The 15399-nt window shown below is 36.8% G+C and overlaps 1 protein-coding gene across 1 annotated transcript in view; it reads right to left on the bottom strand.

Moving 5' to 3' along the window:
* Positions 1–366: 366 nt before the first annotated feature.
* Positions 367–15399, bottom strand: part of LOC113075690 (acid-sensing ion channel 2) — a 48874-nt gene continuing 33841 nt past the window's right edge. The window contains exons 6-10 of the mRNA XM_026248375.1: positions 8318–8471; positions 6281–6372; positions 6115–6194; positions 3165–3233; positions 367–3027 (exon numbers count right to left, since the gene is read on the bottom strand). Coding sequence (XP_026104160.1) covers positions 2926–3027; positions 3165–3233; positions 6115–6194; positions 6281–6372; positions 8318–8471 — 497 coding nt within the window. The 3' untranslated portion in view covers positions 367–2925. The remainder of the gene's footprint in view (positions 3028–3164; positions 3234–6114; positions 6195–6280; positions 6373–8317; positions 8472–15399) is intronic.

The raw sequence follows: 15399 nt of genomic DNA, 5'->3' as shown, positions 1-15399 counted from the left end.
TATCTCCGAGCTCAAAGACAGCTCTTTTGTTCTTCGTGCTGTTTGTTTATGTGTATCTCTGTTTATAATGGCGGTAAAAATGCATTTGTTTTTGTTAAACAAAATTGAGTTTTTCTTGTATCTTTGCTTCTCTGTTTCTTCTTTACTGGGCTGAGGCACGAATAATCACATGCTGTCAAAATTGTATTTCTTCATTTGTTTCTGACAACCTAGACAGACATGCGTAGTCTTCGCCCGTGCTCACACACATGATAAAAGAGCAACCACGTAATCAAGTAACAAGAAATGGTAAAGAGACAGCAAATATAAAAGAAAAACATTTCAATCAAATTAGAAATAGTGGATATCATTGCGACAGTGCTCCTGATGTAGCTTTGTGATTATATATAGTATATTTGCAATATACAAGAAACGAGACGATAGATAGACAGACAGACACAGCTGCTGTAATCCATTTAGACTTTATTGTTTTTATCTCTAAGGTTTGAGGTATACCTTGGAGTTAGAAACCATCAACCCCTCTGGTTTCTCCTAATGAGAAAATAGCAAAGGTGATGTGACACCCCTTTGGTGTTTGTCCACATGGCAAGAAAGAGTTTATCTACTAAAATTACTGTTTAACATTATGAGTAACTTCTTAATTCACTTTTTGTGTATGTATGGACAGATGCTGTGGGTTTCTGCGTTTGTAGTGTGTGCTTGATCGGTTAGCCTATTTTTATTTATTGATTTATTTTTCTTTTGCATGTGCTTGAAACCCTCTGATGTTTACAGATCTATCTTTGACATATTAAGAAAAAAATATCATCACATTTTAGGGCAAATAAGGATCAAACATTCATCCTGTACAGCCTATTACATTTGATCCGCAAACTGAATTGCAAATGAAAGAACTAAAAACATTTACATTCGGTCACAGATACTTTGTAAATCAGGAAAGTGGCCAGACTGGACTTTTTGCTCACTATATTTATAGAATAAAATATAACACACATTAAGCAATGTGTCTGTATTAACACAATAACATGGCTCTCTCATATGCCACAAACAACCAATGGCTCACATTCATTATTCTATTCCCTGTGGCAAAATTATAATGTTTCCGCTCTTAATGTTATTATTTAATACATTTCACATTATGATATAGGTGCAAATCACGCTCTTGATACCGTTGCCCTGGAAAGGGGGCATGGAAATAATAACTACTAATAATCCTCCAAGAAAAATCTCTGAGCATGGATATTTATGACAGATATTTGCATACTGCCTCTAAGCTCAAATCTGATTGGACAAGGGGGCCCTAGGTCATGTGTGAAAGCCTAGGCTTAATAAACCAGATTAAATACTTTTTTAAATGTATTTATATGTCGATCTCAGGAGCTTGTCAACACATTTCTTGTCCTCCAGAGGTCTTCATGTCCCAAAACAATTTATTCAGAAGCTTCCCCTACAGTTTTAGTACACAAGCTCTTATTTTACTTTTCATTTTGTGACTGAATTTTGCACCGGTCAATTTTGTTAAATTGAATATTGAGGGAAGTTAATTTGAGAAATGCAATCAAGCTCACTCCCGTCACCCAGAACTGGTCCTGCTTTCATTATTTTCAGCCAAAGCACATTCTGCATGAATGATTTTGCCTCAGTTAATGAATTTTGGCTGAAGCACTGTATACGTTGAAGAATGAAAGGCTTCATTCATACTGATGTATAGTGATCCGAGATCCTTACATTTAGTTTGAGAGCAGAAAAGAACACAATCACACCTTTGAATCGTCTATCATCCGTCATCAGAGAACACAGTGGGAACATAGTAAATATCAGATAACATATGGCAATTACAGTGTTAATAAACTGCAGCACAGATGAAGAGCTCTGACATTATGAGACATAGACAACAGTATAGCGACAACTCACATAATAAACCACCATGAACACCTCTAGAGCCTCTAGATCCTTTATATGCATGAAAATATCCCACGTACGATATTTGGGAAAGCAGAATCATGATGGCCGTTAACAAAATCTCTGAAAAGCACTGAATTAAAAGCATGAGAGATCTTATCAGCTTTAAATGACAAATCAACACTTCTCACAATTAACACAAAGAAAAACGTTAAGTATACTCTTATACAGTATATACTCTTATAATCTTATACTCTTAAGCAGAAAAGTGACAAAAACACTTTTTTCTGTACTCTCGTTGTTCTTCTTTTTTCAAATGGGATCCAGAAAGCATGTAGAAGAACCATAACGCTGCCACAATGGGCTCATGATGGCTGCCATTGTACTGTGGGCCATTCGGCTTTTCTATCAAGGATAGAAAAATAAAAAGGATAGAAGAAAGGAGCTCTCAGTTTTATGATGTATCCGTGATACATCAAGAAGCCAGCTGAGATGCAGAAACACATAGCAAACGAACAGCACAAGAAGACAAAACCGTCTCCCTGCGTGAGAGAGGATGAAAAGTTCGAGAAAACCGTATTGTAACGCATGAAACTGACACATGCACAGTTAGAACAGCTTCACAACATTTTCTCCGTTAATAATTTACAGTGTTTTGGCAGTAGACTTCGAAATGGCGGCTGGGCAGAGAGAGAACGTGAGAGCATGCCGCGGCCGTGCACATCTGCAGTTCCTCACATGCTCGTGTTTTCATGTTCGTCTTATTTCTACAAGTGACTGTCCTGATGGGTCCACAAGCTTCTGCTTTCCTTCACGAGTCCAGAACAAACAGATGGTGTTTGTGAGAAGCTTTGCGGTCCTCGTGTTTCTCGAGAAGCTCCTTGGCTTCCAGTTCTCATGTTTGTGCCAAATGATGACATGCCGAGAAAAAGCAACAGAGACGTTCCCTCATCTTACTCTGTCCATAACCCATTAGAGTGGAGTGGCCCGGCTCCCCCTGTTGGTGTGGAGGGGTTACGGTGCTCAGCAGGCAATCTCCTCTAGCGTGCCCAGGGTGGTCTGGAGGGGAACGCTGACCGTGTGGCTAATCGATTCTGAATGGTTTACCACCGGATCACAGGTACTCTGAGAAAGAAAGAAAAACCACAGATGTTATCATTCTTAAAACTGAGCGCCCGAGGCTCAACACAGTCATTCCACACACTGAGTTTGTGATATCTAAATAAATGATTTGCAGCTTAGAAGGCAGTTATTTTTTTTACCACATCCTCCCCATGACTCTCTTCCTCCTCCTCTCGGTTCAGCAGGTCCTGCAGTCTCTCCTTCACCACCTGCCAGCACACATCACAAACCACCATCTCATTCACTGCCAAATCAGGTCTCAAACTGCTGGCCTCAGAACAGCTTTGTAGCTCTGCCAGCACTGCGTTAATCAAATCAGCGACACGGGTTGCAGCACAGGGCACTGACCACTGAGGGATCATGGGATCAGGAAATCACATAGGAATTGAAAATGGTGATTTAGATTGGGAAAATCACGCAATTTGGTCAAGCTTTCAGTTCATCTGCTCTGCAGAGCCACATGTTGGCAATGAACAAATGATCTCAGCTTCACCCGTCTCAAATGCCACAAGAAAGGACATTTTTTGAAGTTGGAGCTAAAAAAATTGTCTGAGAACTTTCATAAATCAAAACAAACTGAACTTCTTAATGGTGATGTCAACACTGTGGCCAACTTAGCGACTTATTTGCTAGATTTTTTTTTACTTTTCTGAGTCCTTGAGAGATTTATTTTTTTTCCCAAAAGAAGCCAGCGACAAATCTAGCGATTTCTTGAACAAACTCGTCTGTACTGTCACGCAAGGTCATCTCTCTGCATCTGCTCTGTTCAGTGAGTGGCTGAGAGGAGTAACACATCCAGTTAAATAACTAGATATTCTGTTCCTTCTAATCTGAGTGATCATTTTACATGTAAATATAGCCGAAACGGAGCTGAAAAACAGCACAGCCATTGTCTTTAGGTGTAGTTGATTTTTATGACATCTTGATTATGAATCAGGATTATAGGGCATATTAACAGCTTGGAAGGGAGTACCGTAGTCTAGATTGGCCGTGTTTTCAGTCACTATTTAATATTCATCTCGCTGTCTAATTTTTTTTAATAATAATCCATTCCATTGAAAACGAAATCCATTCCATTCCTTTGGCAACAAAGGATGTCAATGCCTGTTTGAAAGTGGTTTTGATATCTTTGCTTGAATAAAGTTTCTTTATTGACATCTATTTATAATCACAAAAGCACAAAATGTTCTTTGGGGAGCCCAACATGGTTCTTCTATGACACTGGTGTGAAAACCACATTTTGGAATTTTGGTTTTTAAGAGTGCAATAGATTTAGATGCAATCTTGAATTTGATTAGTATTCAAGGGATAGTTTAGAGATGACAGAATTTTCTTTTTTGATAACAAGTATCCATTCAGACACTAACTGTGGCATTCACTATGAGCACTATCTCTTCTCAGAGCAGCTTGTTTATCGTAGTTGAGTCTGCTGTGCTTTTATTGGTATAAAATTTTGGTCATGTGAAAATCTTTGGCCAAGTCTAACGTTATAGGTCACATTACTGGGTTACACTAGGAGGCAACCAAGAGATGTGAGGCTGACCTAATCAATATGCATGAGCTCTAGTATGATATATAATATCACACACTTGGGAGAGGTACCTTAACCGTGGGCCAGAGTAGGGTTAACATGCCCCGTAAACATTATTGAGTCTTGTGAATTAAAAAGAATATATAAAAAAACGCTAATAGGTCAGTTCTTAAGATGACCATATTTTTAAAGCTAAAATCTTGTTGGGCATGCATAGTTCTCATGCATTTCCAATGAAGCTAAATGCTTTAGTGTGTCTTTTATTTTTATGTTCTTTGTTAACATATGCCAAAATGCTTAAACTCCAGAGAGGCTTGTTTTAGAATAATAAAAAAAAAAAAAAGGATATGTCCTTTTTAAGCGATCTTGCATCAAAAATCCATTAAAACAGGACGGTACAGAATGCAAAATGAGGGTGTGTGTGTGTGTGTGTATGCCCCCCAGGGTATGAGTGGTGTAAGGGCTTGTGCTGGCTGCTGTCCATAGAGCAAAGAGACCAGCAGCAATGCAGAATTAATGAAGGCTCATTATGATGAAACCCTCCATCAGAGTGTCATTCATTCTACACCAGAGACAGACTGAAGTTTTCAACAGCCATCTCTGTGTCTGGTGGATTCTGTGTGTATGTGTGTGTTTCTCTGAATACATTTGCATTTATCATGTCTGAGTGTGTTTATTACAGGGTGTTTAGTGTCTCCTGTGTCTCTGTGTCTGGACACTGAACATCATGTTTGTGTGCCAGTCAGGGTCCAGAATTAACACTCAACAAATGCCAAATGCATGTAAAAATTGGCTTCAGTGCGTATATATAATATAACTTTCCTGCCAGTGGCTGGTAACTTATAAGAATGATAATCACATATGGAGAATGTCTTGCAATAGTAAAAAGGATCACAAAGTGCACATATCCCATTTTTGACAGAGTGATGCAGACTCATTTTATACATCACCATTCAAAAGTTTGAGTAAGTTAAGATTTTTTAATGTTTTTGAAAGACGTCTCACCATGACTCATGCTCAACAAAGCTGCTTATTGCTTAAAACACAGTAAAAATAATATCAAAACATTTTATTAAAATTAAAATAACTTCTTTCTATTTAAATATATTTTAAAATGTAATTTATTATTGTGATTCCAAAGTAAAATGTTCAGCATCATTACTCAAGTCTTCAGTGTCACATGATTCTTCAGAAATCATTCTAATATGCTTATATGCTGCTCAAGAAACATGTTTTATTATTATCAATGTTGAAAACAATCATGCTAACTTTTGTAATATTGTAACTGCCTTTACTCTCACTTTAGATTCATTTAATAAAATTATAAATAAGAACAACATAAAATCTCATTGATGCCAAACTTTTGAATGGTAGGTGCTGCAATTTATTAAATAAATATGTATAAATATATTTTTATATCATAATAAAATATTATTTTATCATGTAATAGAAAATGATACATAACTGTGAAAATAATTGTATAATTTATTTATTTTTTGTATACTTTCTCAATTTACTTCGCAGTTCCTTTTGAACCCTGTGCTTAGTTGTTAACATACCTCATATGCATAATCAAATAGCTCCAGTATGGTCAGGATACTTGCACCGATAAACAAGCCCATCTGACCACCAATATCACCTGCAACATAAATAAATTTATGATTTAGAGGAACAGACAAAGAGAAAAGATGAAAGACACATATTCATGCTGCAGTGTGCTTTTACCTAGCAGACCTGCCACCTCGTACGCTTTCTTCTGCTCTATGGTCTCATAATTCAGAGCCTCAAAGAACACGTCCAGGACAAGGATATTGTCCCTGCATCAACAGAACACAAACAGTGATGTTTCTAAGTTATATTCAAATTCATAACCAGAAAACAAGCTTCCTGCAAAAAAAGTGATTCGTTTGTTCACACCAGAAGCAAGTTGTGCAACCTGACACAAGCAACGCCAAGCAGGAGATTTTGGATGTTAAATAATAAGCTGATTGAAGCAGAGCTTTAAACCAATGATATTTTACTGTAGGCAGAGCTAGCAGGCGTGATTCAACAGAAATAAAACCACATGATGACCAATAAAATATCATGGCTGCTTAGGAAGTGCAGTCAATAAAAATGGTCCCAACTATATATCTGTTAGCTCTATTATTATAGTGATTACATCTGCACTAGTGGACATGTACCTTAACATTTCATCCGTGTGTCACCTGATTAGAATACAGTTTAATGCACATGCACACACACCTTTCTCACAGCAGTCTCAAGAACAGGCCAAAGGCAAATTGGCAATTATTGGATGCTAGTTGGTAAACTGCAAGAGGGCTAACCTCCAAACCCTGAGAACAATTACACTAGCATTATCTCAACCCTTCATTACGCCTCTATTATGTTGCAGAGATTAATGATATTGGCATGACTGATAATTTGCGTGCATGTGTAGAAGAGTCCAAGTAAACAAGTTTTTATTTTTCCTATCATCATAAAACGAAGCAGTCTAGAAAAGCTTATCTCTCTAGTGGGACACCAGAGTGATGATATGCTATCTGCTTTATGCTGATTTAATTGACTCAACAGTTTGTGTGTGTGTGTGTGTGTGTGTGTGTGTGTGTGTGTGTGTGTGTGTGCGCGTGTGTGTGTGTGTGTGTGTGTGAGAGAGAGAGAGAGAGAGAGAGAGAGAGAGTCAGTATTCCCAAAAGCTCCACGTCTCAGACACATCAATCACAAGCTTATCGCTATGACGGTGAACAAATGAATGGAGAGGATGTGATATCTGTCACTATATTGAAGAACAACTCCCTGAATCTTCCTGACACAAAGCTTGTCAGCTAAATGTCTAGAGGAGAAATAAATATGTCTGAGAGCCACATCAAATGTCCTGGCGTCCTAATGTTGTTTTTATTGTGGAGAAGCACATCTATAAACTGAGGCCACATTTCAAACACACATTAAGTAGGACAACAACACACAGGGGGAGTTTCTTTGACACAAGTAAAGCTATCTCTCAAAATACAGCGTCCATTTCCTCGCGTCACAACCAGGGTTGCGCATCATTTGTAGTAAAACAGCAAAATCAATTAAATTATACTTTATTTGCTCAATTTGTATTTGAAAAATATAATAATTTTACAAGTGAATTTAGTATTCAAATTAAGATAGAATACAATTTAAAATAACCCAATTTTCATTATGAGTTATAAAAAAACATTACCAAACAAAAAATTGTGCTTATATATATATTAGGGGGTGTAACGATACACATATTCATATTGAACCATTCATAACAAGGCTTTTGTATATATATATATATATATATACAGTATATATATATATATATATACAGTATATATATATAAATATTTTAAATTGTAAAAAATATTGCTGATTGTATTTAGAGACTTAATTTCACTGTAACATCCTGTGATTCATGTCCAGTTTCATTCAAGCTTGTGAATAAATTGAAGTAAATTCAGAATTTTATCCAAGCTTAATAACAGCAGAGCTCATCCCTGCTAGAAAAGTGCAAGCTTGTGATAATTAACAAGCGCCATCTCTGTGATCTTAATATGAGGTGGAACATTAACTGGTAATTTTGCAAATTGGTGGCAGTAATGAGGTAAAAGTTAAAATTCGTACAAGGACAACAATTAAAAAGTTTGGAAAGTGGTGAAAAAGTTAAATAATACACTTCAGAAACCTTTTTGTATGCTGAATTCAAAGCCGGTTTGATGTATTTGAGGGGAAAGATGTGAGGTGTGTACTCACGTTATGTACTTCTCCGAGCGGTTGAACTTCTTCTCCAGGTAGCGTGCAGAGGTTTTACTGGGGATCTTGACCATGGAAAGCTCTTTGTTGTATCGAGTCATGTTACAGGGGCTCCTGCAGATGCAGTTTGTGCCTTCAACAGCTGACAGAGCAGCTATGGACAGCATGAAAGGGTATAGAGGAGAGGAAAAAGAAAAGAGAAAAAGAAAATGAGGAGAGACAGGACAGGATACCAAGAAGAAAGGGAGAATACATGTCAGTTCTTTCTGCAGGGCAGCATTTCTGGGTTCTATGTATGACATTCCTCAACTGACAACGTACAGGACATGAGGTCGTCTTATCCTTCTCTGCACATAGAGAGTCTTTTCTGTGTCTTCACACACACACACACACGCACGCACGCGCACACACACACACATGTTTGTTTTTGTGAAAAGTGGGGACATCCCATAGGCGTAATGGTTTTATACCAACCCTAACCCTAACCCTAACCCTCACAGGAAAGTTTGTGCATTTTTAATTTCTCAAAAAAACCTCATTCTGTATGATTTATACACGTTTTGAAAAATGGGGACATGGGTTATGCCCTCATAAGTCATCCTCTCCTTGTAATACCTGTGTCATACCCATGTCTTTATACAGAGGTGTGTCCTGATATGTCACAAAAACATGCCCACACACACACACACACACACACACACACAAACACACACACACACACACACACACACACACAATGACTGGAGTATAATTAAACTTTTGGCCTTATCAGAAGACTTTCAAATCATTGCTGTCAACTCTTGACGGCTTGGAAAAATATTATGTGTTGCACTTTTGATTACCTTTAGAGAGATACTGCAAGCACAATGAAAACCACCACTATGAATCTGATAAACCACAAGGATCATATTCTCAAAGTGCTTTCTAACATTCGAGAGAAAAACAAAAGACTGACTGATTGACAGGTGAAACGTATTTAATGTAAAAAGTATTTATCTTGAATAAACTTGCTGACATTTAGCTTTCGGTGAATGATAAAGAGACTTATTGCTTCAGTGCAGGGTCTGTGCCCCGCTAGTCAAAGCATAAGCAATGTGTGCAGAATTTCAATTGGAATGCCAATCATAGTTTGGAACCAAACCTAAAGCATCCTAATAGGATCAAATAAGAATTCTCAAAGCCCCTACTCGATATAAAGAAATTGCTACAGGACTTTTCGATTCATATCTGATTCCTAGAATCCAACTGTGTCTTTATTCCACTCCCACTTATTGCATTGGAACTGTGATTTCCATCAAGTGTCTTGCTGCTGGACAGTTCAAGAAAATCACAGGAGAGCTACAGGAGATTAAAAACCCTTAACAATTAATTTTGAATTCATTTTAATATCCTACAGGTGCATTTCATGCTATTGTTAATTACAATAGCCTTATTTATTCTAAAAACATATATATATATATATATATATATATATATATATATATATATATATATATATATATATATATATATATATATATTTTGCTAGAATAAAATTTGTTTTATAACCAACTCCTTACTGTTTCTTATTTCCCATTTTTGTATGTGTAAAATAACAAAAGATAATTTTTGCCATTCTCTCGACTGTTGCCAAGGGCTGGAATCTTTTGCTCTTGGCTGTGCCTTCCTCAGATTTCTAATCAGCTCATAACTTGCATGACCTGGAGATGGGATCTGACCTTTCAAAGAAACATTTTTAAATTTCTCCTTCCCTGACCTTTTCTATCTCCACCTCTGTTTCTTCTCCTCACATCCATCCCCTCTCTCACCCCTGCTGTTGGAGATTAAGCTAAAATCACATCATTTAATTGGAGAATTAAGTCAGATTTAATGTCCTCTATACACACTCACACTCTCTCACATACATTTGAAGAGAAAACACACACACAAATACAGGGTTATTAAATCTGCTAAAATCTTGTGCTAAATCCATCGTTCTGTATGAACTTCACAGCACTATTCACATCGCATAACTTTCACAAAATTTTCTCCAAGCATTGCCAATGGCAGATCCTGTGCTCCAAACCAGAAGGGTTGTGTTATAGAACAGTTGGGAGATTCATACTACCACACTACTTTAACAGTAAACAGTGCACAGTGTGGACATTTTCTCCATGCATGGAAAAGTCAATTGACTGTTCACAAAAAAGATTGAATGGTAGGTGATTTGACCAATCAGAATGTGGATATTATGTGCCGCGGCTGGTCTCCATAGAAATCCATGCTAAAACGGGGTAAAAACTTGACTAAACTGAAATTTTTTCAATGTAACTACATATAAAAATGTGCGAACGGTTAAGCTGTGCTGTTGTAGGCTGCCATAATAACGCGAAAAGCTAAGGAATTCCTTTAAAGTACTTGTTTTGGTACTAGAACAGAGGTTCCCAAACTTTTTCAACTCGCGGCCCACACAATCAAACACATATGTTTGCGCGGCTAAATGCAAAAAAAAATTAACTGACCTGGTGACCCCATTATTGTTGGGTTAATAACTTAGTACTCAGAAGCTAGATTGTTAAAACCCTCTCAAGGCAGGCATTGCTGATTTGCAACAGTTAAAACCTAACTACCTTACTAAAAACCTGTTACTTAAACTTAATTTGAGCCTGAGAGAGTTAACTGTCTTTATTGAAAGAACTGGTAATGAACAGAAAATAACTCGGGCTGGCACTGCTCAACAAATAGTGAAAACCAGATCAGCGGGTAGACAGTCAGCGGAGCAAGCAGTCAGGAGGAAACACATTTACAGCCATTTATGTTGACCTTGTTGACAACCATTTATGCATTTATGTTTGAATTTGTTGTTCTGTAGCATATGCAGCAAAAATATCTAAGATAAATCGGCGGTTTATTCTTAAACCAATCTGAAAGCTAGAGAGTGGAAGCGTAGTTACAGTTTAATATTTATGTTTTGTTATTTAATTATATATATGAAATTATGTTATTATATTATGACTTTTTTTGACATTGACATTTTTACATACAGTATATTAACAATATTATTATTTCTTTTATAGTAATTGGCAGCCCACCTGCAATATCATCAGGTTGAAAATCTAGAAAATCTGTCATGTACTGTATGCATGGCTTGCTGAGCTTAAGTTAAATACGGAGTGTTGAATAATATGTTAAAATGTGTGCTCTTAATAAAATGAGCATGCTTATGCACACCATCCGAAGTGCCAGTCAGAAGACACCAAAGTAGCATAAAGAGGCATAAAACCACACTCACTTGCAAGTGATTCTTTATTTACCAACGTGAGAGAAACAGGCTCAAACTGATAAAAAAATAGCAGAGCATGAAACAGTTGAGACCAATGGATTATAATCAGGTAACTGAATAGAAGATCTAGTATTAGCAATCTTCTCAATAAAGTGATTATGAAAGTTATCACATGTAAGCAGAGAGGCATCAAGACAGTCAGATACAGGAGGATTAATGGCAGGTTTCAAAGTACTAAATAGAACTCAGGGGTTGCAAAGAGTTTTTTTTTTTATTTTTTATATAATATCAGAAAAATAATTGGCCCTTGCTCTTTTGACTGCTATCTGATATTTTGACAGCAAACCCCTAAAAATATCACAGGAAACTTGAAGCTTGTCTTTCTTCCATTTGAGCTCCGTGCGCCTACAGATCTGTCGGAGTGCACGAGTAGAATAATTTAAGGTGAGCATTCATGATTCACATTAAAAAAGAACCATTATGAAAAATCAAACAGTCACAGAATTCACTGCACGGAGCCGTCGTGCAGGTGCACATGGTTTGACAGCAGGTGTTGGAAAGGAAGCTCCAAAAACAACAGACTTTTGATCGGAGAAGCTATTACCGATAACTATTCCAACTATTGTTTGAATTTCTTCAAAAATGACACAATTCGAGTCTTGAGACCTTGTTTTCTACCTTGTTTCAATGGTCAATTGACCGTTCACAAAAACCCACCCTCCTTAGTCACTGTTGCTATGCCCGACAAACAATGCTGCTGACAACACATCGACAGAGAAGACGGAGTAGTGTCAGAGTAGACTTGTGGTTAAGGCTAGAAGGGATACAGCTACTGGGCATGCCAACAACATAACTGTAAAATCGAATTCATTGGGCCTAATTAAAAAAAGCATGCAAACCAATTGCCTTGAAATAACTAAGTAAAGATAAATAGGAATAGCATGTTGTACTGAAAAATGCTTAGTTAGTATAGTTTACTATACACTTAGTAGAGTAAGTGTCAAATGTCACAGGTAGCGGAGAGTGCAAGTAGCGATTGCAAGTGGCATTGTAATTTAGTTTCTTTTTTCTTGTCTTCGCCACCTGGCTACTGTTATAAAATGTTGGGAAATTCAAACAGATAGTAATAAAAAATTCAACAAAATAAAAAATAAAGACTGCAAGTGATGTCACTAGTGGAAGTGCAAGTGTCTGAGAGTGCAAGTCTGCAGTCAGACCCTTCTTAATAAAATGGTTATTGTTACAATTAATACAAATAAATGAAAAGTAATTTGTTACCGTTGTTGTGATTCCCGTGCTGAATGTTTAAGTCTGTGTGTTATTTAAGGATTATATTAACCAAATTATGAACCTGTCAAGATATTTATGAAAAATACATTTTGCAAAAGCTCATTGATGAACACAAGCACAAATTTAATTAAAAGATAGGTCATCTTCTATAAGCAACCTATTTATTACTTTTCTTCCCTACCAAATTACCCTGATTTCATATTGCATTGCCACTTTACCAGGAAGAAAATTATAATAATTTTAAAGAAGTTCCAAATGCCCAACCAAAGGGAATGCTAATCACTTTAATGGTGAAAAAAAAAAAAAAAAAAAAAAAAAACTTTTGGAAAATCAACATCAATTTATGAAGTCAGCTTATGTGATAATCTCTCAAATATGTATTTAAAGATGACTTTGGGAAACTAGTGCATGCACAACTATTGAAAGATAACTGAAGACATGGAGGAAAGGAGTAAAAAGTCTTATTTCTTTTCTTCGTCTTCTGTTGTTGTTGCACATTACAACATATTAGTTCACTGCTGCCTCTCACTGGTTTATTAATGTCATTGGTTCCTTTGTGACAACTTGAATATTTTAAAGAGGGGGTGAAATGCTCGTTTTCACTCAATATCCTGTTAATCTTGAGTACCTATAGAGTAGTACTGCATCCTTCATAACTCCAAAAAGTCTTTAGTTTTATTATATTCATAAGAGAAAGATAGTCTTTACCGATTTTTTCCGGAAAAACACGAGCGTCTGTAGGCGTGACGTGTGGGCGGAGCTAAAGAATCACGAGAGCCAGTAGGCTTTTGAGTTGAGAGCGTTTGGAAGCTGTGACATTACCTGAGGACAAAACCAACCAAAACAAACCATTGCTAACAGTCAGATTCAGCGTATATTTATGATCCAGAGGCTGAAATTTAACCAGAGCAGCAGCAACAACAGCGGCTCTATGTGGTATGTACTGAAACTGTATATATATTTGCTTAGCGGTTTTGGAAAATGATTAAGTTCCACTTTGTCGTTTTTTTTTTTTTTTTTTTTTAAGCTGTACATGTGGAAAGTGCAGTTTGATGACAACATCGCATGTTGTTTACTTGATGTGCTTACGCGCCGATAGCTAAGTTAACAACAAAGAGATATTTGAAGCAGTTTTACTCATGCAGTTTGATGACAACATCGCATGTTGTTTACTTGATGTGCTTACACGCCGACAGCTAAGTTAACAACACAGAGATATTTGAAGCAGTTTTACTCACCGCATGCGGTTCCAACACACGATTGTGACCCTTTTTCGTTGGGATTGCATCATCCTTAAGAAATAAACGATGTGCAAATCCGTCGTCAAACTGGGCCTTGTTTGTAAAATAAGCATCTTCGAAATACAGGGGAACAAACACAAACACTTACACAACTCCGTTGATGCTCTGTAAAAATAAACTCCATCCACTGGTCCCTTAATGCTGTTTCTCTTTAGGTAATCTGTGCAGGGTTGTCTTGCCCTGGCAACCAAAAACACACTCCTTTTATGACATTTCGCGACGCTCTCGCTCTGAGCCTCTGATCAGTGAAGTCTGTTGTGCTCTCAGTGCTCTGTTATACGGGAGCGCGCGCTCTTCCGGCAGACGCGCCCTCAGGACCCATATAAGGAAATTCCGCTCCATCTAACGTCACACAGTGCCATACTCGAAAAAAACTTTCCGAAACTTGTGACAAACCGGAAGTAGTATTTTTGGAACAGAAATACTCCTTCAATCATACAACTTAATTTTTGAAACTTTGTCCATGTTTAGCATGGGAATCCAACTCTTTAACAGTGTAAAAAAACTCAGTATGCATGAAATAGCATTTCACCCCCCCTTTAAGTAAGTGTCACTCAAAACAGTAAGTAAATAGTTTAATTTGCCTTGAAAGTAGCTGTAACTAAAACCTAGTAAGGATAACAAATCAGTAAAGATTACTAATTAAATCTAAGTAAGGTAAACCATTGGATTTTACAGTATATGAAAACGGTTTTAAAAAGTCATATGGCACCACAGTTTCTCCACACATTTTTATTTTTAGTTATGTTGAAAATGTTTTTAGCTGTCAGGCAAGATAGTGATTGCAGCGGCGGCACATAATATCCACGTTCTGATTGGTTAGTTTGCTTGTCAATCAAGCTCTTTGTGAACGGTCAATTGACTTGTCAAAAAGGTACAGCATATAACCAAAGCATTCTGCATCAAAGATGCTCTCGATGCATGTTGCACTCTACTTCAATTTCCAATGTGGCTAGCAATTTCAACCATAAATTTGATCATATTTGGCCTTTTTATTTATAGCATAGTATAGTATAATACAGGGTAAGATGCACCTCAGAGCAAGTTGACTCCGCCATCTTAATGTTTTCTATGCTCTTTTGAATGACTATGCTATTTTTTGTTTCATCATCTAAACATCAACATTTGTGAGGTTTAGTTAGTTGAAACAATTTTAAGGTTGACTGATTCAATTGTTTGCATTGCATTATGTTAATAAAAAAGGGTCAGTCTGTTAATGAGTTATTTGT

This window comes from Carassius auratus, unplaced genomic scaffold (assembly GCF_003368295.1).
Source record: "Carassius auratus strain Wakin unplaced genomic scaffold, ASM336829v1 scaf_tig00017472, whole genome shotgun sequence".
NCBI lineage: Eukaryota > Metazoa > Chordata > Actinopteri > Cypriniformes > Cyprinidae > Carassius > Carassius auratus.
This window is presented reverse-complemented; position numbering and strand designations above follow the sequence as displayed.